General features: G+C 39.3%; 1 protein-coding gene across 2 annotated transcripts in view; it reads right to left on the bottom strand.

Moving 5' to 3' along the window:
* LOC128660879 (mitochondrial enolase superfamily member 1) overlaps positions 1–23,992 on the bottom strand; it is a 177,115-nt gene that overhangs the window by 139,984 nt on the left and 13,139 nt on the right. Inside the window, exon 2 of one of the 2 annotated variants that reach the window (XM_053714961.1) lies at positions 11,694–11,802. The exons of the other annotated variant lie outside the window; for it this stretch is intronic. Within the exon in view, the coding sequence (XP_053570936.1) occupies positions 11,694–11,802 (109 nt within the window). The remainder of the gene's footprint in view (positions 1–11,693; positions 11,803–23,992) is intronic. 2 annotated transcript variants of the gene reach the window in all.

The raw sequence follows: 23,992 nt of genomic DNA, 5'->3' as shown, positions 1-23,992 counted from the left end.
CAAGCAAAGGGTACCTATATTTAAATAATTCTTCTCTCCTACCTTGAGTAAATATATAGGTTAGGTCCAAAAGTGGCCTATTAAGTTAGGAGAATGATGTTTCAAGTTTTTTTGTTCAAGGTGCCATCTTAAATATTGTAACCTATCTCAAATATAAAATGAGGTTTGTCATTGAGGCCTGTGAGTGGTCTCTCCAGATAGCAATAACCTCCTAAACTTGGTATATTTTTGCTTGAGGCCCAAGAGTGGTCTTGTGTGTGAATTTAGAGGAAGGTTGAGTACTAGGCATTTCATACATGTATGTTTAAATTGCATATTACTAGTGTAACCCAATGCTATTCTGTATTACTGTTTCAAGATTTTTGTATGCCTTTTTTTTCAAAAAAACCTCAAATAAAAATTATTTAAAAAAAATTAAAAAAAAAAATTATGTTTTGTGCTAGGGCCAATGGTCTTCCAGGATCCCAGGAGATTTCCAAGTGGGCCAGTGGGCCGCTGCAGGGCCACATCAGTTGGGGATCATTCTAATCAGGGGAAGCTGTGTACGCACCGCTGCCTGGATGGGAAGTCCCTTACAGACTCAGAAGAGGGAGATCACAACGCAACCACCTGGCCGACCTAATGTGCACTGTGCACACTGTAGTGCGGCATGTATTGTAGCAAGGCTACTCCCAAGACCTCTCCTTCTCAGGGCAGTACTTTTACAGAGAAGGGAATGGGACCATCTGCACACCCTTCCACCACCATTCCACATAGCAGCTCAGACAGAGAGTACACAGTACTGTGAAAAAAAGTGTCAGTATCTATTGGTTTATATATTGGTGGTATAAAACTGTCAAATCTGAATAACTTTTATGGCTGATCAGAAGTTTCATATATATTGGTCACATGTTGCTCTTCTAAATAGTAAACAGTCTCCCTTATGTTAAACCATTTGTGTGGATGGATGCTTAGTTATGCATACCAACCAGAGCTAATTTTAACTATGTGTTTAAACTCATTCTGGGGGTTAAGCACCTAGGTATAGTTAAGCAATAATGCAATAAGAAATCATACATTAGAACAATTTCTTTTGTTCCTTTGAAAATGCATTGTGTGGATTTAATGGACTGAATGGAAGGCACACAGGTCTGCCGCAAATAACAACTGCTATGCTACTGAGCAGTATTTTTTGGTTCCTTACTTAAAATGCCCCCTTGATGAAAATGGTGCATTGCAAATTCACGACACACCTTGACGGGCAGGATTGACACTTATCCCTTAGTTGAAGCTGGAAGGGTCAGGCGTCCAGTTCAAAACGGCCGGAGGAGGAAAAGTAAGTCTTTTTACTACACTGTCAGAAAAAATGTTCAAAAACAAAATTTATGCTTACCTGATAAATTTATTTCTCTTGTGGTGTATCCAGTCCACGGATTCATCCATTACTTATGGGATATTCTCCTTCCCAACAGGAAGCTGCAAGAGGATCACCCACAGCAGAGCTGTCTATATAGCTCCTCCCCTAACTGCCACCTCCAGTCATTCGACCGAAGACAAGCAAGAGAAAGGAGAAACTATAGGGTGCAGTGGTGACTGTAGTTTAAAAATAAAAAACACCTGCCTTAAAATGACAGGGCGGGCCGTGGACTGGATACACCACAAGAGAAATACATTTATCAGGTAAGCATAAATTTTGTTTTCTCTTATAAGGTGTATCCAGTCCACGGATTCATCCATTACTTGTGGGATACCAATACCAAAGCTATAGGACAAGGATGAAGGGAGGGACAAGGCAGGCGCTTAAACGGAAGGCACCACTGCCTGTAAGACCTTTCTCCCAAAAATAGCCTCAGAAGAAGCAAAAGTATCAAATTTGTAGAATTTAGAAAAAGTATGAAGCGAAGACCAAGTCGCCGCCTTACAAATCTGTTCAACAGAAGCCTCATTTTTAAAAGCCCATGTGGAAGCCACCGCTCTAGTGGAATGAGCTGTAATTCTTTCAGGAGGCTGCTGGCCAGCAGTCTCATAAGCTAAGCGGATTATACTTCTTAACCAAAAAGAAAGAAGTTGCTGAAGCCTTTTGGCCTCTTCTCTGTCCAGAGTAGACAACAAACAATGCCGATGTTTGACGAAAATCCTTAGTAGCTTGTAAATAAGACTTTAAAGCACAAACCACGTCAAGATTATGTAATAGACGTTCCTTCTTTGAAGAAGGATTAGGACACAGTGACAGAACAACAATCTCCTGATTGATATTCTTATTAGATACCACCTTAGGAAGAAACCCCGGTTTGGTAAGCAAAACTACCTTATCTGCATGGAAGATCAGATAAGGGGAATCACACTATAAGGCAGATATCTCTGAAACTCTTCGAGCTGAAGAGATAGCTACCAAAAACAGAACTTTCCAAGATAAAAGCTTGATATCTATGGAATGCAGAGGTTCAAACGGAACCCCTTGAAGAACTTTAAGAACTAAATTTAAACTCCATGGCGGAGCAACAGGTTTAAACACAGGCTTGATTCTAACTAAAGCCTGACAAAACGCCTGAACGTCTGGAACATCCGCCAGACGCTTGTGCAAAAGAATAGACAGAGCAGAAATCTGTCCCTTTAAGGAACTAGCTGACAATCCCTTCTCCAATCCTTCTTGCAGAAAAGATAATATCCTGGGAATCCTGACTTTACTCCATGAGTAACCCTTGGATTCACACCAATGAAGATATTTACACCATATCTTATGATAGATTTTCCTGGTGACAGGCTTTCAAGCCTGAATTAAGTTATCAATGACCGAATCGGAGAAACCACGTTTTGATAAAATCAAGCGTTCAATCTCCAAGCAGTCAGACGCAGAGAAATTAGATTTGGATGGTTGAAAGGACCCTGTAGTAGAAGGTCCTGCCTCAGCGGCAGAGTCCATGGTGGAAGGGATGACATGTCCACCAGATCTGCAAACCAAGTCCTGCGTGGCCACGCAGGTGCTATCAAAATCACTGAAGCTCTATCCTGCTTGATCTTGGCAATCAGACGAGGGAGCAGAGGAAACGGTGGAAACACATAAGCCAGGTTGAAGGACCAAGGCGCTGCTAGAGCATCTATCAGTGCTGCCTTGGGATCCCTGGACCTGGATCCGTAACAAGGAAGCTTGGCGTTCTGACGAGACGCCATGAGATCCAGTTCTGGTTTGCCCCAAAGTTGAATCAACTGTGCAAACATATATCGCTCTTAGTTCCAGAATGCTTATCGAAAGGAGTGCCTCCTCCTGAGTCCACGAACCCTGAGCCTTCAGGGAGTTCCAGACTGCACCCCAGCCAAGAAGGCTGGCATCTGTCGTTACTATTGTCCAATCTGGCCTGCGGAAGGTCATACCCTTGGACAGATGGACCCGAGATAGCCACCAGAGAAGAGAATCCCTGGTCTCTTGATCCAGATTTAGTAGAGGGGACAAATTTGTGTAATCCCCATTCCACTGACTGAGCATGCAGAGTTGCAGTGGTCTGAGATGTAGGCGGGCAAACGGCACTATGTCCATTGCCGCTACCATTAAGCCGATTACTTCCATACACTGAGCCACTGAAGGGTGAGAAGTAGAATAAAGAACACGGCAGGAATTTAGAAGTTTTGACAACCTGGCCTCTGTCAGGTAAATCTTAATTTCTACAGAATCTATCAGAGTTCCTAGGAAGGAAACTCTTGTGAGAGGGGATAGAGAACTCTTTTCTTCGTTCAATTTCCACCCATGAGACCTCAGGAATGCCAGCACAATGTCCGTATGGGACCTGGCGATTTGAAAATTCGACGCCTGTATCAGAATGTCTAGGTAAAGGGCTACTGTTATACCCAGCGGCCTTAGGACCGCTAGGAGTGACCCTAGAACCTTCGTAAAGATTCTTGGTGCCGTAGCTAACCCAAAGGGAAGAGCCACAAACTGGTAATGCCTGTCTAGGAAGGCGAACCTGAGAAACCGATGATGATCTCTGTGTATCGGAATGTGAAGATAAGCATCCTTTAAGTCCACGGTAGTCATATATTGACCCTCCTGGATCATAGGTAGGATGGTTCGAATAGTCTCCATCTTGAAGGATGGGACCCTGAGAAATTTGTTTAGGATCTTGAGATCTAAGATTGGTCTGAAAGTTCCCTCTTTCTTGGGAACTACAAACAGATTTGAATATAAGCCTTGCCCCTGTTCCTCCTTTGGAACTGGGTGGATCACTCCCATAACTAGGAGGTCTTGAACACAATGTAAGAATGCCTCTCTCTTTATCTGGTTTGCAGATAATTGTGAGAGATGAAATCTCCCTTTTGGGGAAGAAGCTTTGAAGTCCAGAAGATATCCCTGGGACACAATTTCCAACGCCCAGGGATCCTGGACATCTCTTGCCCAAGCCTGGGCGAAGAGAGAAAGTCTGCCCCCTACTAGATCCGTTTCCGGATCGGGGGCTGATCTTTCATGCTGTCTTAGAGGCAGCAGCAGCAGGTTTTTTGGCCTGCTTTCCTTTGTTCCAAGCCTGGTTAGGTCTCCAGACCGGCTTGGACTGGGCAAAATTTCCCTCTTGTTTTGTATTAGAGGAAGTTGAAGCTGCGCCACTCTTGAAATTTTGAAAGGAACGAAAATTAGTCTGTTTGGTCCTTAATTTGTTGGACCTATCCTGAGGAAGGGCGTGACCTTTTCCTCCAGTAATATCAGAAATGATCTCCTTCAGTCCAGGCCCGAATAGGGTCTGCCCCTTGAAGGGAATATTGAGAAGCTTAGACTTTGAAGTAACGTCAGCTGACCAGGATTTAAGCCATATCGCCCTACGCGCCTGAATAGCAAAACCTGAGTTTTTAGCCGTTAGCTTGGTTAAATGAACAACGGCGTCAGAAACAAATGAATTGGCTAGCTTAAGAGCTTTAAGCTTGTCAAGGAAATCATCCAATGGGGTTTCTACCTGTAGAGTCTCTTCTAGAGACTCAAACCAGAAGGCTGCAGCAGCAGTGGCAGGGGCAATTAATGCAAGGGGCTGGAGAATAAAACCTTGTTGAATAAAAATTTTCTTAAGGTAACCCTCTAATTTTTTGTCCATTGGATCTAGAAAAGCACAACTGTCTTCGACAGGGATAGTTGTACGCTTCGCTAGGGTAGAGACTGCTCCCTCCACCTTAGGGACCGTTTGCCACAAGTCCCGTGTAGCGACATCTATAGGAAACATCTTTTTAAAAACAGGAGGGGGAGAGAACGGTACACCTGGTCTATCCCATTCCTTAGTAATAATTTCTGAAAACCTCTTAATTGGAAAAACATCAGTGTAAACAGGCACTGCATAGTATTTATCCAATTTACACAATTTCTCTGGGACTACAATGGCGTCACAGTCATCCAGAGTTGCTAAAACCTCCCTGAGCAACATGCGGAGGTGTTCAAGCTTAAATTTAAATGTAGACATATCAGAATCAGGTTGAAGTGTCTTCCCTGAGTCAGAAAAATCACCCACAGATAGAAGCTCTCCTTCTTCGGCTTCTGCACATTGTGAGGGTATATCAGACATAGCTACTAAAGCGTCAGAGAGCTCTGCATTTGTTCTAGCCCCGGAGCTGTCTCGCTTTCCTTGTAACCCTGGCAGTTTGGACAATACTTCTGTAAGAGTATGATTCATAACTGCCGCCATGTCTTGTAAAGTATACGCAATGGGCGCGCTAGATGTACTTGGCATCCCTTGAGCGGGAGTTATAGGCTCTGACACGTGGGGAGAGTTAGTCGGCATAACTTCCCCCTTGTCAATTTCCTCTGGTGATAAATCTTTTAAAGCCAGAATATGGTCTTTATAACTTATAGTAAGATCAGTACATTTGGTACACATTCTAAGAGGGGGTTCCACAATGGCTTCTAAACATAATGAACAGGGAGTTTCCTCTATGTCAGACATGTTTAACAGACTAGTAATGAGACCAGCAAGCTTGGAAAACACTTTAATTAATGTGAAAAAGCAGAATATAAAAAACGGTACTGTGCCTTTAAGGGAAAAAAACAAACACAAAAACTGCAAAACAGTGAAAAAAGCAGTTAACTTTATGAAATGTTTACAGTGTGTATAACAGACTAAAATAGCATTGCACCCACTTGCAAATGGATGATTAACCCCTCAGGCTCAAAAACGAAGCAAAAAAACGGTAAAACCGTTATAACAGTCACAAGCAAACTGCCACAGCTCTACTGTGGCTCCTACCTTCCCATAAAATGACTTTTGTAAATACCCTTTACAGAGGTCCAATATGTCAGGGGACTCCTTCAGGGAAGCTGGATGTCTCAGAATGTAAAAACAACTTCGCAATTAGAGCGCAAAAATAGGCCCCTCCCACCATGCACTCAAAGTGAAAGGGCCATAAATAACTACTCCTAGGAGAAATCTAGTCAGCCATGTGGAAAACTAGGCCCCAAATAAAGATTTATCACCCTCAGTAAAAAAACGTTCTTTATATATATGCAAACGTTTTACATACTAAGCCATAATAGAAAGTAATATGAATATTACCCTTTACTGCAAGCATGATGCCAGTTGTTTATTAAATCACTGCAATCAGGTTTACCTTAAATATATCAGGCACTGTCAGCATTTTCTAGTTCTTATCATCCTCTAGAAAAAAATATACTGAACATACCTCAGGGCAGTTAATTCTGCAGGCCGTTCCCCCAGCTGAAGTTTCACCATACTCTTCAGTTATGTGGGAGAACAGCAGTGGACCTTAGTTACAACCTGCTAAGATCATCAAAAACCTCAGGCAAAACTCTTCTTCTAATTTCTGCCTGAGGTAAAAAACAGTACAACGCCGGTACCATTTAAATAACAAACTTTTGATTGAAGATAAACTACACTAATTCGCCACATCTCTCTTGATACTTCCCTTGTTGAGAGCTGCAAGAGAATGACTGGAGGTGGCAGTTAGGGAAGGAGCTATATAGACAGCTCTGCTGTGGGTGATCCTCTTACAGCTTCCTGTTGGGAAGGAGAATATCCCACAAGTAATGGATGAATCCGTGGACTGGATACACCTTACAAGAGAAAATTGTACCTTTAGGGGTACATTAGCTTGTCATTGGGGCAGTACCCTCAAAGCTACATCCGTAGTACCCTTTAAGATGGGTACATATTGGTACCCTTGCAGATTGTACCTTTCAAAGGCAAATATGTACCTTTGGTGACTAAATTGGACCTCAGTGCTATAGTACCATAATGTACCCTTAAAAGATGGTGCAAATCTGGCCTTTTAAGGATACTGTCCCAGTGACAAGCCCTTAGTACCTCATGATGGCAAATTTGTACTCAGCACAGCATATTACAATTACAAAAATGCTGTTCCATTAAATGTATTATATAACATTCAAATATGCATTCATTGTGTACTTTTAATAGCAAATACAAAGACTGCTACAGCTCAGCTGCAGAACCACCTAAACCAACAAGGCTAAGCAACCAGCTCCAAAAAGAGCTATTCTATGTGTTTATTATGACTGTACTAGACTCTAAACAAACTCCATTTAACTTAGGGTGACATGCCACATAAAACATAAATATATAGAAGAAATATAGAAAACAACATAATAAAATATAACTAACAAAAAGAAGGGGGATTCGGGGGAGGGATAAACGATAAAACTCACAACCATACATTAAATTGTCACTCTATGCAAAATATATGCAAATTAGTCTATTTCCCTAGTACACATTTTGGTGATGAACCTGCTACCAATAGATGGAGCTGTGTTACACATGTCAAGGAACTTTCAACCAACAGATGGCGCTATGGCGTGTTACACAATGTCCATGTATGTGACTGGGGAACGGTTACAATTTCATTTTTAAAAAAACTGGTTCTTAAACAGCTCTTGTTTATTTTATTGAGTTTAAAACATTTTTTTTTTTCTTTGTAATTTTAGTTAATACATTTGCTTTAAGTTTAAGAGTTAACATCTTGATGCTCTGAATATAAACATTAAAATGTTAAGTGCTTGTTTGCTATTTAGAACCAGCAACACAGTATCATTGAATATATGGGTTATTAAAGGGACAGTTTACTCAAACATACTCTCCCCTTTAATTTGTTCCCAATGATCCACTTTACCTGCTGGAGTGTATTCAATTGTTTACAGGTAGCTCCTTTACCCTTATATTGGCATTTGAAATAGTTGATTTAGCATGTAGTATCCCCACCTATTCTGAAAGTTTGTGGCCACAGGTCCAAGCTATAGATAAGCTTTGTAAACACAGCCAGCAGAAGAAATTACACTCCCAGTGGGATATAGCAGAGATAAGGTAATAAAATGTTGATTTTCCATTGTTCTCTCCAAGTACTGGTGATTGTTTTATGGACAGATATAAGATAAAGAAGCAGGTATATGTGCACAATGTGATACAGTAATGAGATCTGATTATACCTACAAGTTCAACCCATTTTATTAGGTTGTGACTTCAAAACACAAAAGCAGAGCTTTAATATACACAAATAAACCTTAAAAATCTAATTTTCATAAATTTTTTACTCTTCAGTTGGTAAAAAGCAATTATAAACACATTAAGGGAAAAACTATTTTACAGTATACTGTCCCTTTAAGTATTTTTTTAACTTTTCCCGCTTCTTGCATATTACCAACAATGATTAAACATGATTATTTTGCTATACAACATGTATGTTGCATTCATTTAGGGTGACTGCCAGTTATGTAAATATAAATAATTGAGGTGTACAAATGATATGGACTTGCAGGGTTTGGCAGCCTTGAACCACCCATCCCTCTCAACCTTTTAGTCACACAAGTGATTGTACCTTTTTTGGGGGATTAAATGGTACAGACATGGACCCTTTGACAGGTGGAAACATATTTGTACCTTATTTACCACTAAATGGTACATATTAGTTCCTTAAGGTGTAATTATGATCCATTGAGGGTACAACCACAGCAGTTGTACCCTAAGTGTTCACAAATGGACCCTGACTGTACACTTTTTTCTGACCGTGTAGCAATGTATATTTGGATCGAAATTGGGGAATGGTTTGCTTTAAACATTGTTAATTACTTTATTTAAATAAGTTATAATACTTTTTGGTCCACTGCTAATTGAGTAATTGAGTTTGTGATGGACCAAATATCTGCTTCTATGAAAGAGGTAAGTAGCAGATCAACACAACAAAGGGCCATGGTACAAAACTTTATTGCCCCCCCCCCCCCGAAAGTAACTATATATATACACACACATACACACCCACCCATACATACACACAGGGCTTTTTTGTGGGGGTACCAACTCATAATAGGTAATATTTGTAATCATCATTTAAATGCTCTAGTTTTCATAGGAGGGGCTGCAAAATACATTGTAAATAATCTTGTCCCTTTGCTTTTATCAAAGTTACTGAACAGAATATATCAATTATATCAATTATAAATCAATGATTCCCGGCACCTTTTTTTTTGAGTACCGGCACCTTTTCTTTTACAAAAAAGCACTGCATACACACAAATATACACACTGATAATGAGCGTGCTGTACTTTATATTTCTACTGAGTATTGTATTCTGTCAAAGAACACACTTACTGCGCTGTATAAATATGATGAGTAGCTATGCATTTATGAGTATGCTCCGCAGTATAATGCTAATGTGTATCTATAAACTGATGAGTATGCTTCCCAGTATAATGATGAGTATCTATAAACTGATGAGTATGCTTCCCAGTATAATGATGATGAGTATCTATAAACTGATGAGTATGCTCCGCAGTATAATGCTAATGAGTATCTATAAACTGATTAGTATGCTGTGCAGTATAATGATGATGAGTATCTATAAACTGATGAGTATGCTTCCCAGTATAATGCTAATGAGTATTTATAAACTGATGAGTATGCTGCGCAGTATAATGATGATGAGTATCTATAAACTGAAGAGTATGCTGTGCAGTATAATGCTAATGAGTATCTATAAACTGATGAGTATGCTGCGCAGTATAATGATGATGAGTATCTATAAACGGATGAGTATGCTTCCCAGTATAATGCTAATGAGTATTTATAAACTGATGAGTATGCTGCGCAGTATAATGATGATGAGTATCTATAAACTGATGAGTATGCTGTGCAGTATAATGCTAATGAGTATCTATAAACTGATGAGTATGCTGCGCAGTATAATGATGATGAGTATCTATAAACTGATGAGTATGCTTCCCAGTATAATGCTAATGAGTATGCTGTGCAGTATAATGATGATGCGTATCTATAAACTGATGAGTATGCTTCCCAGTATAATGATGATGAGTACCTATAAACTGATGAGTATGCTGCACAGTATAATGATGATGCGTATCTATATACAGATGAGTATGCTTCCCAGTATAATGATGATGAGTATCTATAAACTGATGAGTATGTTTCCCAGTATAATGATGATGAGTACCTATAAACTGATGAGTATGCTGCCCAGTATAATGATGATGCGTATCTATATACAGATGAGTATGCTTCCCAGTATAATGATGATGAGTATCTATAAACTGATGAGTATGCTTCCCAGTATAATGATGATGAGTATCTATAAACTGATGAGTATGCTGTGCAGTATATTGATGATGAGTATCTATAAACTGATGAGTATACTGCCCATTATAATGATGATGACTATCTATAAACTGATCAATATGCTGCCCAGTATAATGATGATGACTATCTATAAACTGATGAGTATGCTGCCCATTATAATGATGATGACTATCTATAAACTGATGAGTATGCTGCCCAGTATAATGATGATGAGTATCTATAAACTGATAAGTATTCTGTGCAGTATAATGATGAGTATCTATAAACTGATGACTATGCTGCACTGTACAATGATGATGAGTATCTATACACTGATGAGTATGCTGTGCAGTATAATGATGGTGCGCATCTATAAGCTGATGAGTATGCTGCAATGTATAATGATTAAGAGTATCTATAAACTGATGTGTATGCTGTGCAGTAAAATGATGGTGAATATCTACAACTGATGAGTATGCTGCACTGTTTAATGATGAAGAGTATCTATACACTGATAAGTATGCTGCACTGTATAATGATGATGAGTATCTATACACTGATAAGTATGCTGCACTGTTAAATGATGAAGAGTATCTATACACTGATAAGTATGCTGCACTGTATAATGATGATTAGTATCTATACACTGATAAGTATGCTGCACTGTTAAATGATGAAGAGTATCTATACACAGATAATGACCACTTAGGCACACGCCTTTGTATTGACATGCTGCTATAGGCCCTCCCAGCACTTGGGCCCTAGTGCCACTGTACCTGCTGCACCAATGGTAGTTCATTGAGGTCATGATAATAATGGAACAATCCAAAAGAAATTATAATATGTCAAATTAGCAGACAGATCATATAATTACTTTACTGAGCTTCACATGTTCAAATCTGACTTTTAGGCATAGTGGAAGATTTCAGATTAATTTAGTGGAGGTAACAGTGAGTTGACTTTATTGTAAAGCAGCAAAGTAAATATCATGGTAAAAATAAGACAGGAGATTTAAAGAATAATTACACAGGTAAATGACAGAAGGCTATACACAGTGGTCTGATACTTCAGAAGGTAAACTGTGACAACTTCTAGCAGTTTGGCAGAATTACCAATAGCATGCACCTTTAGTAGCAATACTATCTAAAGCTTACCTATTTCAGTGCCTTTCCCCAAAGTAAACGTTAATCCATGACCTTTTAAATCATCTCCGGCATCAGTTTCTATCACAACATAAGCTGCAGAGTAGTCGGGGTCTGTGTGCTGTATTATGATGTAAAAAGAAATACAGAATATTACTACAATTATCTGATTTAAGTAAGCCTAAATCTGTTAAACTGAATGTTCCAGGCCCTGGTTTTTCTGATTTATCCTCTGAGGGTGAAGTGTTTACAGATGATCAAGAAACTTCTTTTGTTGAAGCTTGATCACCTTTGTTCTCTTTTAAGAGAAATGTTATGTACAGGGGTTCAGGATTCTAAGGTTCCTGAGGATGTCTGTTAAACAGCAGGATTTAATTTTTAAACCCTCTGTTAAGTCTCCTGAAGTATTTCTAGTTCCTGATGCTATCTCTGAAATAATTACTAAAGAGTAGTCTAAGCCCTGTATCCATTTTGATCCTGCTCAATGGTTTAAAAGGATGTTTCCATTGCCTGTGTCTCATTTAGAGCTTTGGGAAACTATTCCTAATGTGGATGTGGCTATTTCTGCTTTGGCTACACATACTACTATCCCACTTGAGGATAGTACCTCTTTATGAGACCCTTTGGATAGGAAATTAGAGTCTTTTCATAGAAGGCCTTTTTGCAAGCTGGTTTTCTTTTTAGACCAGCAATTGGTATTGATTGCATTGTAGCAGCCTCTAACCTTTGGTTTCAGGGTCTATCTGAGCAACTCTCTTAAGAATCTGCTGATCAAAAGTTTTCTAATCTATAAAAACTGCTAATGCTCTCATTTGTGATGCAGTTGGTTATATTATTAACCCCTTAATGACCACAATGTACCCTGTATGTCACTGGTCGTTAAGGGTTTTTTCAGGACATAATAGCACAAGTCTAGCAAGAACACGCTATTAATGCACTCCCTCCAGCAGGCTTTGTGGAATAGAGCAACGCTGGTGGCAAGACCGCGCTATAAAACAATCAAGTCCCAAAAAAAGGCCAGCGACATACAGGGTACGTCGCTGGTCCTTAAGGGGTTAAGATCATTGCTAAGAATATGGTTCTAGCAGTTATGGCCTTCTTTTTGAAATCATGGTCTGCTGACATGGTTTCTAAATCTAGACTTCTGTCTCTTTCTTTTAAAGGGAGGGTGATGTATGGGTCTGCTCAGAATTACATTATTTCTACAGTGACTGGGGGGAAAGGAGCCTTTATCCCTCATGATAAAAAGCCTAAGGGTAAATCTAGGGCTTCTTCTTTATTTTAAATGTATTTTTCATCTGCATTACTCATACAGAGAAATATATGACAATGAAAAGAAAGGATAGCGCTACTATTTGGGATAAACCGATATTGTTAGGCATTCACTATTTTACTAAGTACAAACGATTTTATTTAATGTTATCTTGAAGTATTTATCATATAGATATATCAAATAACATATCAGCTTGTTATATTATCATTTGTTTCAATAACATGTGCTTAACCTTTTGAACAGAGGGAGATTGCTAATCCATCTAGAAAATATTGCTTTACGGGTATATATATATATATATATATATATATATATATATATATATATATATATATATATATATATATAAAAATATATTTTATGGTCATCTAAAAATAAAACATTTAATTTACTAAATTTAATTTGCTTATTTATAATTATTATAATCATTGATGTAAAATAAGACAGCTTCTCCCAATATCTTCAGACAGTCCCACAAATAATGGACCAGATTTGGAGAAGGAAAAGAACACATAGGACAGATGTCTTTAACATATTTTCAGTCAAGTCAAAATTAAACTTTTAATGATTCAGATAGGGCATGCATTTTTAAACAACTTTCCAATGTACTTTTATCATCAAATTTGCTTTGTTTTCTTTGTTGAAAGCTCATATGTTAATTTCTAAGCCCTTGAAGGCTGCCTCTTATCTCAGTGCATTTGGACAGTTTTTCACAGCTAGACAGTGCTTGTTCAAATCACAATTTATTAAAAATAATAATACAATTTTTTTTTTTTTTAAAAGTCAAAAGTGCTAAGGACTATAGATCAATAACAGGACAAAGCCTTACACATTTATCTATACAGTACATATAATCAGCAATAGTATGCAATCGGCTAATAATTGTGCAAACAGATATTAGTGCACATCCATTCAAATAAAAACTCCCATCAATCTAGGGCTAGGTGTAAATAACAAGCTTGGCACTAGATCATGCAAACCATAGTCCCAAATCACCTGAATTAATATAAACAATCCAAATGAAGACTCTTATTATTTCTGGGTTGCACATAAGCCAGGAGTAGTTGTAAGCCTAAAAAGAAATGTATACTGTCCTGAAAAAGTGAAAAGTAAATGTCTGTAGACTTCCTTTAGGCTAATGGCATAACTATAAAACACAATACCATGTTCAGGAGTTCATCGGAGTGAAGCACCTGGTGCTGTGTGCAAACCAACTAATCGCCAAGCAGCTAATCGATAATGAGATTGGTTGACAATTATTTTCATAATTCATTATTATCCATTATATCAATTAGTTGTTGCAGCTCTACACCTGATAAATGCTGTGTCCAATTCATGCAGCTGCACATCATGCAACAACGGGAGCTCAGGCTGCTGCTTAGAGAGTAAATAACCGGTGTTGAACAAGAGGAGCAAATCTTGTAACAGTGCCATCTGCTAGCCTTTAATAGAAAATGATATTCAAAACTATGTGAGCAACAAAAGATAGCAAAAGAACCACAGAAATTTGATTATCGAAAATGAAAGGTTTTTTACATTTTTATGCTCTTTCTGCACAACATAAGTAAAGTATAGGATAGAAGATCAGGAGTAATGTCACCAGGAGAGGATTATAGAGTTTTATGTCTTCAGCATGGTCTGAAAGCCAAATGAATGTATCGAGTTTCCTAATGATGTGCATCTCAGGCACCTCAACACCATCTGAGCGCCTCTACTCTGCTGCAGGCAAAAGAGAGTCAGCCTGTGGATACGTTGACATTTTTGCAATTTAATGTAAAGTTTCTGAAAGAATGAATAACAGAATGATATAAACCGTGGCCGGACTTTTAGCCGACGGACATTTGGCAGACGGACATTTGGCCGAAACACAAGTGGCTGTCAGATAACAGTCCGGCCACAAGATAGATTTGATAGATAGATAGATAGATACATAGATTAGATAGATAGATCAATAGATGCAATAGATACATCTGATAGATACGATAGATAGATTTGATAGATAAATAGATAGATTTGATAGATAGATAATTTCCCAGACAGAGCATTACAAGACGTGCGGCCTGGGACCCATGGTAAGATTCCCAGAGGCAGTTGCGGTGCCCGAGGCTCTGATTAGAACAGAGCACTCTGGAACGTATCTGCCCTCGGCCTAAATCGGAACATTCTTTAGCTTTCTGTCTGTCAGCCAAATGTCTGTCGGCCAAATGTCCGTCTGCCAAATGTCCTTCTGCCAAATGTCCTTCTGCATTTTGTCAGAGCACCGATATAAACAGTGACAGTCTACCTCTTTCTAGTTCCACCTCTTTTCAAAACGTTTGTGGTTTTGTTTTGCTTAATTATAAAAATGTGCTTAAAATTTGGACAAACAGCTGTGTTAATGTAAAGTTTTACTCTGAAGTTTTATATTTGTAACACTCCGTATGTTGATTTTATTTTAAATAGAGGGAAAAAATTAATGTTTTTTTTTAATCCAATTAGTTGATTAATCAAAAAAATTATCGTCCGATTAATCAATTATGAAAATAATCGTTAGTTGCAGCCCTAATTAGGTTAGTGGGTTGGCTGTGTTGTTTTGTCTAGAATGGTGCAGGGGGTATTTTTATTTTCATAGGCGTATTAGATTAGGTTTAATTTTTTTATTTTTGATAATTTGGTTTATTTTCTTCTGTAATTTTAGACTTTTTTATTTTTTGTAATTTTAGATTTATTTATTTTAATTTAATTTTAGTTTTTATTTTTAAGCAATGTTAGTTTTTTTAAATTTAATTTTAACTTAGTATTTTTTTATTTTATCTTATTGGGGGGTAATTTAGGGGGTGTTAGGTTAGGCGGTTTAGTGATTAAATTAGTTATTTGCGTTGTGGGGGATGGCGGTTTAGGGGTTAATACATTTATTAGATAGATTGCGATGTCGGTGAATTGCGGATTGGGGTTAATAGTTTATTAAGGTATATTGCTTTGTGGGGGGTGGCGGTTTAGAGGTTAATACATTTATTAGTATTTGCAATGTGGGGTGATATGGAGGGTATAGGGATTGTCTTGCACACTGTAATGCCTAACTAATGTGGTTTCTTTTTTGTTTTGTTATGTCATTTTATATCCTGTTAGAAAAGTATTTCCTGACTCACTATACATATTGTTCATTTCACTTTGTTGAATACTTTATATTTAGTATTCTGCAAACTGTTTTACGTATTTTACACTAAGCAGCCAATTTTAAATATGACTGTTTTAATGCATCAGTTATGTTATTAAGTAGAATTGTTAGGCCTCGGTAGCATTGTGTCCTGTAAACAAAGCTCAGGACAATGATACATCATTTACAGGATGCTGGTGTGACATCAGGAAGGCTGGATTGGGACTGTGCATATTATTTAATAGAGCAGCTGACTCATAATGGGCTTGATTACAAGTGGTGTGTTAACTGTTACGGGCAAGCTATATCAATTTTTTCTCCCCTTTGGAAATAGCAAGTTAAAAGTAAACATGATCGCAGAGCGCAATCACATTTTATGCTCATCATGTTAGCGCGACCAAAATTCTTGTGTAAAAGGTTGGTGCATTTAAAAAGTTGCAATAAACACAACCTAAATACATTCACAATTTCAGTTGCACTCATATAAATACTATCTGATAAAAATTTGTCATAAAAATATTTTATATATAAGGTATATAGAAGGTGTTTGACAGCAAAGGGCTATAATGCATATAAACATGTCTAAATATGTATGTGTGTGTGTGTGTGTATATATATATATATATATATATAAATATGTATATATACACATAAACACATACATACATACATATTTTAACATTATAATGTTCTTCACATACAGGAAAATATAATTTTTATTGTAAACTAGTTGATAAGCCTGCCCAGAGGGCAGTATGTGTGTTAAAATTAAACCCCCCAAGCTACAAAAAATAAAAAAATACAGAAAAAAAATACAGAAAAAAATAAACAAAGCTATCCAAAATAATAAAATTAAACCTAAACTAATATCCCTATAAAAATAAAAAATCCTCCCCAAAATAAAAACAAACCATAATCTAATACTAAACTACCAATAGTCCTTAAAAGGGCATTTTGTAGGGCATTGCCCTAAAGAAATCAACTCTTTTACATTACAAATAAACAAAGTTCCCTCTAACAGTAAAACCCCACACACACCAAACCCCCCAAAATAAAAAAAACTAACATTAATAAACCTAAACTACCCATTGCCCCTAAAGGGTCATTTGTATGGGCATTGCCTTTAAAAGGGCATTCAGTTCTATTTCACTGACCTTAAATTTTTTTAAAAAACAAACACTAAATCCCCAAATAGGTACTCACGGTTTCAGAAGTCCGGCGGAGAAGGTCTTCTTCCAGGCGGGTCTATCATCTTTATCCACAGAGAAGACGGCGTGGAGGTCCGGATCGGTCTTCCCAGATGGGTGATCCTCGGCGGTGGTTATCTATGGCGGCGGCGGTCCTCGGCAGCGGCAGTCTTCGGCAGTGGCGGTGGTACTGGGCAGCATGGAGGCTCCTCTTCATCTGATGTCCATGGTATACTAAATATTGAATGCAAGGTACCGCAATCAATTTGGGGTACCTTGCATTCCTATAGGCTGAATTTTTCAAAACAGCCAAAAGGATTAGAGCTACTAAAATCCTATTGGCTGTTCAAATCAGCCAATAAGATTTCAGTAGCTCTCATCCTATTGGCTTATTTTGAAAATTTCAGCCAATAGGAATTCAAGGTACATTAATAAATATGGGGTACCTTGAATTCAATCTTCAGTGTGCGGCGGACGATCGCATAAAGAGGAACCTCCACGCCTTTGCCGAGGAGCGCCACCCCCGCCGATGACTGCCGCCAAGGATCGCCACTTCAGAGAAGATCGCTCCGGACCTCGCCTTTGCTGTGGATGAAGATGATGGACCCACCTGGAAGAAGACTTTCTCCGCCGGACTTTTGAAACTGTGAGTACCTATTTGGAGCTTTAGTGTTAAATTTTATGGGGGGGGGGTTGTTTTTTTTAGATTAGGTTTTTTTTGGGCAAATTGCAAAAGAGCTGAATGTCCTTTTAAGGGCAGTGAAAAAGAGCTGAATGTCCTTTTAAGGGCAATGCCCATACAAATGCCCCTTTAGGGGCAATGGGTAGTTTAGGTTTATTAGTGTTAGGTTTTTATTTGGGGGGCTTTGGTGGGTGGGGGGTTTTACTGTTAGGGGGAACTTGGTTTATTTGTAATGTAAAATAGCTGATTGCCCTACAAAAAGCCCTTTTAAGGGCTATCAGTAGTTTAGCAATAGATTAGGGGTTTTTTTTTATTTTGAGGGGCTTTTTTATTTTCAAAGGGATTAGGTTTAATTATTTTTTTATTTTGGATAGTGTTGTTTATTATTTTTTGTAATGTTAGCTTTTTTTTTACTTTCTGTAATAAGATAAATGTAATGTAATATTTTTTTATTTTCTATTGTAATGTAGTATTTTTTTAATTGTAATTAAGGGGTTAATTTAGGGGGTGTTAGGTTAGGGGGCTTAGTTATTAAATTACGCCTAGATTTAGAGTTCTGCGGCCAAAGGGGTGCGTTAGCTACACGTGTATTTTTTCCCCCGCACCGCTGATATTTAGAGTTCTCTGAAGGGCTGCGTTAGGCTCCAAAAAGGGAGCGTATAGCATAATTTACCGCCACTTCAACTCTAAATACCAGCGGTGCTTACGGACGCGGCCAGCTTCAAAAACGTGCTCGTGCACGATTCCCCCATAGTAAACAATGGGGCAGTTTGAGCTAAAAAAAAACTAATACCTGCAAAAAAGCAGCGTTCAGCTCCTAACGCAGCCCCATTGTTTCCTATGGGGAAACACTTCCTAAGTCTGCACCTAACACCCTAATATGTACCCCGAGTCTAAACACCCCTAACCTTACACTTATTAACCCCTAATCTGCCGACCCCGCTATCGCTGACCCCTGCATATTATTTTTAACCCCTAATCTGCCGCTCCGTACACCGCCGCAACCTACGTTATCCCTATGCACCCCTAATCTGCTGTCCCTAACACCGCCGACCCCTATATTATATTTATTAACCCTTAATCTGCCCCCCCCAACGTCGCCGCCACCTACCTACAATTATTAACCCCTAATCTGCCGACCGGACCTCACCGCTACTTTAATAAATGTATTAACCCCTAAAGCTAAGTCTAACCCTAACCCTAACTGCCCCCTAAATTAAATATAATTTAAATCTAACGAAATAAAATAAATCTTATTAAATAAATTATTCCTATTTAAAGCTAAATACTTACCTGCAAAATAAACCCTAATATAGCTACAATATAAATAATAATTATATTGTAGCTATTTTAGGATTAATATTTATTTTACAGGCAACTTTGTATTTATTTTAACTAGGTACAATAGCTATTAAATAGTTAAGAACTATTTAATAGTTACCTAGTTAAAATAATTACAAAATTACCTGTAAAATAAATCCTAACCTAAGTTACAATTAAACCTAACACTACACTATCAATAAATAAATTAAATAAACTATCTACAATTATCTACAATTATATCAACTAAACTAAATTACAAAAAAAACAAACACTAAATTACAAAAAATAAAAAAAGATTACAAGAATTTTAAACTAATTACACCTACTCTAAGCCCCCTAAAAAAATAACAAAGCCCCCCAAAATAAAAAAATGCCCTACCCTATTCTAAAATTAAAATTGTAAAGCTCTTTTACCTTACCAGCCCTTAAAAGGGCCTTTTGTGGGGCATGCTCTTTTGTCTGTAAAAAAAACCATACAATACCCCCCCCAAAATTACAACCCACCACCCACATACCCCTAATTTAACCCAAACCCCCCTTAAATAAACCTAACACTAAGCCCCTGAAGATCTCCCTACCTTGTCTTCACCACGCCGGGTATCAACAATCCGTCCAGAAGAGGGTCCAAAGTCTTCATCCTATCCGGCAAGAAGAGCTCCTCCAGAGGGTCCAAAGTCTTCATCCTATCCGGCCAGAAGAGGACATCCGGACCGGCAGACATCTTCATCCAGGCGGCATCTTCTATCTTCTTCCATCCGGCGTGGAGCGGGACCATCTTCAAGCAGCCGACGTGGAGCCATCCTTCTTCACCGACGGACTAACGACGAATGAAGGTTCCTTTAAGGGACGTCATCCAAGATGGAGCCCCTCGAATTCCGATTGGCTGATAGGATTCTATCAGCCAATCGGAATTAAGGTAGGAAAAATCTGATTGACTGATTGAATCAGCCAATCAGATTTAAATTCAATCCGATTGGCTGATCCAATCAGCCAATCAGATTGAGCTCGTATTCTATTGGCTGTTCCGATCAGCCAATAGAATGCAAGCTCAATCTGATTAGCTGATTGGATTAGCCAATCGGATTGAACTTCAATCTGATTTTATGATTAAATCAGCCAATCAGATTTTTCCTACCTTAATTCCGATTGGCTGATAGAATCCTATCAGCCAATCGGAATTCGATGGACACCATCTTGGATGACGTCCCTTAAAGGAACCTTCATTCGTCGTTAGTCCGTCGGTGAAGAAGGATGGCTCCACGTCGGCTGCTTGAAGATGGTCCCGCTCCACGCCGGATGGAAGAAGATAGAAGATGCCGCCTGGATGAAGATGTCTGCCGGTCTGGATGTCCTCTCCTGCCCGGATAGGAGGAAGACTTTGGACCCTCTGGAGGAGCTCTTCTTGCCGGATAGGATGAAGACTTCAGACCCTCTTCTGGACGGATCGGTGATACCCGGCGTGGTGAAGACAAGGTAGGGAGATCTTCAGGGGCTTAGTGTTAGGTTTATTTAAGGGGGGTTTGGGTTAGATTAGGGGTATGTGGGTGGTGGGTTGTAATGTTGGGGGGTATTGTATGTTTTTTTTACAGGCAAAAGAGCTGTTTTCTTTGGGGCATGCCCCACAAAAGGCCCTTTTAAGGGCTGGTTAGGTAACAGAGCTTTACAATTTTAATTTTAGAATAGGGTAGGGCATTTTTTTATTTAGGAGGGCTTTGTTATTCTTTTAGGGGCTTAGAGTAGGTGTAATTAGTTTAAAATTCTTGTAATCTTTTTTTATTTTTTGTGCTTGTTTTTTTTGTAATTTAGTGTTTTGTTTTTTTTTGTAATTTAGTTTAGTTGATATAATTGTAGATAGTTTATTTAATTTATTTATTGATAGTGTAGTGTTAGGTTTAATTGTAACTTAGGTTAGGATTTATTTTACAGGTAATTTTGTAATTATTTTAACTAGGTAACTATTAAATAGTTATTAACTATTTAATAGCTATTGTACCTGGTTAAAATAAATACAAAGTTGCCTGTAAAATAAATATTAATCCTAAAATAGCTACAATAGGGACTACCCCTCCTCACCCTGTCTATAGATGCTGAGAAGGCGTTTGACAGGGTGGGGTGGGATTACATGTTCTGCACCCTGGAACATTTTGGGATCCCTGAGACCTTTCGTGCGGCTATTGCTGCCCTCTACACCTCCCCGACGGCCGTTATAAAAGGTATGGGTTTCTGCTCCCCTAGAATCGTGATAAGGAATGGGACCAGTCAAGGTTGCCCCTTGTCCCCGCTCCTTTTTGCGCTGGTGATGGAGCCTCTCGCGGAGGCCATTAGAGATAGCTCTGTTGTTCAGGGTCTCCAAATCCATGATACCCTCCAGAAATTGGCGCTTTTCGCTGACAACCTCACCCTCTTCCTCACTGACCCAGTGGAATCACTTCCCCATCTCTTTGCGATCTTTGAGCTCTTCAGCAGTATCTCTAACTATAAGATCAATGTCTCCAAAACAGAGGCATATATGATCCATATTCCACTACCAGAACAGAGACGCTTGCAGCAACTCTATTCCTTCAAATGGTCAACAGAGGGGATTAGACACTTGGGGGTCTTCTTGTCTCATGATAAGAATATAGTCCTACAGAAAAACTACACTGTCCTGCTGAGAGAAGTTGAGATGAGATTGGGGTCCAGAAAATACGAAGAAATCTCTTGGATGGGCAGAATTGCCGCTCTGAAGATGATGATTCTCCCCAAGGTGACCTATATTATGAGGTGTATCCCCATTCCTGTGCCGGAAAAAGACGCTGCGAGGCTACCAAATCGCATTCAATTCCTATGTCTGGGATGATAAGCTCCCGAGAGTCGTGGCGGCCATACTTCAGGCCCCGATAGACCGGGGAGGGTTGGGGCTGCCTTCCATCCAGCTGTACCACCAAGCGGCGATGCTTTTGCATGCCTCTGCGTGGGGTCCTTCCCTGCCCCCAACAAGATGGAGGGAACTGGAACAAGCTTCCCTGCCTGCCTATGTTAACCTCTCGGATTTACTATGGGTTCCTCCGCATCTGGCCACACAAATTCCGATTTCTAACCCTCTAGTCAAAGACTGTCAATTGGCCTGGTTCCGACTACGCCACCACCAGCTGATCGCCCCGCATCCCTCTCCTATCCACCCGGTCATGTCACTCTTGCAGAGACTACCCAATACGCGCCTTGTCCCTTGGAGAGATATAGAGATCTTCTCGTTGAGTGATTTCTATTCGGACGATAATCTTCTTTCGTATCAGGATATGATTGCCAAATTCGGTATCCCCCGCCTCCTGGAGTTTGACTTTGCGAGGCTCCAGTCTATGATGAAGACTTGGGGATTCCTGGTCGACAAGATCAGGAGACCCACGATCTGGGAGACTAGATGGGGGGCGAACCTGCAATTGTTCAAACCCCTCACTACCCACTATGGAGCCCTCTTGGGGTCCCCCTCTCTAGTGAAAACTAGACATATGATCTCCTGGGAGACTGAGCTAGGACTGTCCATTACGTCACTTGAGTGGTCTAAAGCGATCCAACTGACTAAAGCCCCGCTCCATTGCACCACAATGTATGAACTTTACTTTAAGATTCTCACCAGGTGGCACTTAGTGCCGACCAAACTCCGTACCCTCTACCCTGAACACTCACCCCTGTGCTGGAGGGAGTGTGGAGAGATAGGGTCCCCACTACATGTGTGGTGGATGTGTGTCAAGCTTCGGCCACTCTGGGCGAGAGTCAGCGCGGCCTGTTCGGCTCTGGAGCTCCCGATCCCGGATACTCCGGGCCTTGCCCTTCTGCATCTGGGAGTAAAAAAGCTCCCAGTACACAAGAGATACCTCCTAATCTATCTGTTGACTTCAGTTAAGTTGTTGATTGCTAGAAACTGGAAAAAGCTACAACCCCCGAGATGGCAAGCAATCCTTGACCATCTGCAATACCTCAAAGCAATGGAGGACTATGTCTTTAGAACAAGGAAACAGTCAGACCTTTTCTCCCTTATATGGGAACCCTGGGAGGCCTACCTAAAACCAAATTCATAATGCCCTACGCCCTCAAAAATTGGAGACCTCCCCTTGACCGTCTTGCTCTCCCCCCCCCCTAGAAAATACACCTTACTCGAGGTGTACTTCACTTCCCCGACCCCCCCCCCTTTGTCCCCCTCCCCATTTGCCAACTCTACCTCTTTCCCTTATATCCCCCCTCTTCCCTTTGAGAGAGGTGGGAGACCGATTCCAATCAATAGCTCCCCCAACAAAATATACCACCTCCCCCTACTATCCCACCTCACTTAGATGTCAGGATTATCAGGTATTACGTATGACTTCATGCACTACCTAAATTACAGTAAGCTCACTAAACTAAAATATAAAAAAGGAAACCTACACATAGCTATGCCATTACACATTCCTGGGAAATAGTAATTACACAGCTGAAGTATGACATCAGGGCAAATTGATCTTCCACTTCTGATCTAATGACTATATCCTGAATGTCTCCTACCCACAGAAAAGTTGCGTGTATTTGCGTTCACAAATATGTCAAATGTCAACTGTGATGTGTTTTGGTTTGGTGCATTCTTTGTTAATAAAAACGTATTTATAAAAAAAAATAATAAAAAATAAAAATAAAAATAGCTACAATATAATTATTATTTATATTGTAGCTATATTAGGGTTTATTTTACAGGTAAGT

This window comes from Bombina bombina, chromosome 5 (assembly GCF_027579735.1).
Source record: "Bombina bombina isolate aBomBom1 chromosome 5, aBomBom1.pri, whole genome shotgun sequence".
Taxonomy (NCBI): Eukaryota; Metazoa; Chordata; class Amphibia; order Anura; family Bombinatoridae; genus Bombina; species Bombina bombina.
Note: the sequence above shows the minus strand (reverse complement) of the source record. Positions and strands in the feature narration are given on the sequence as shown.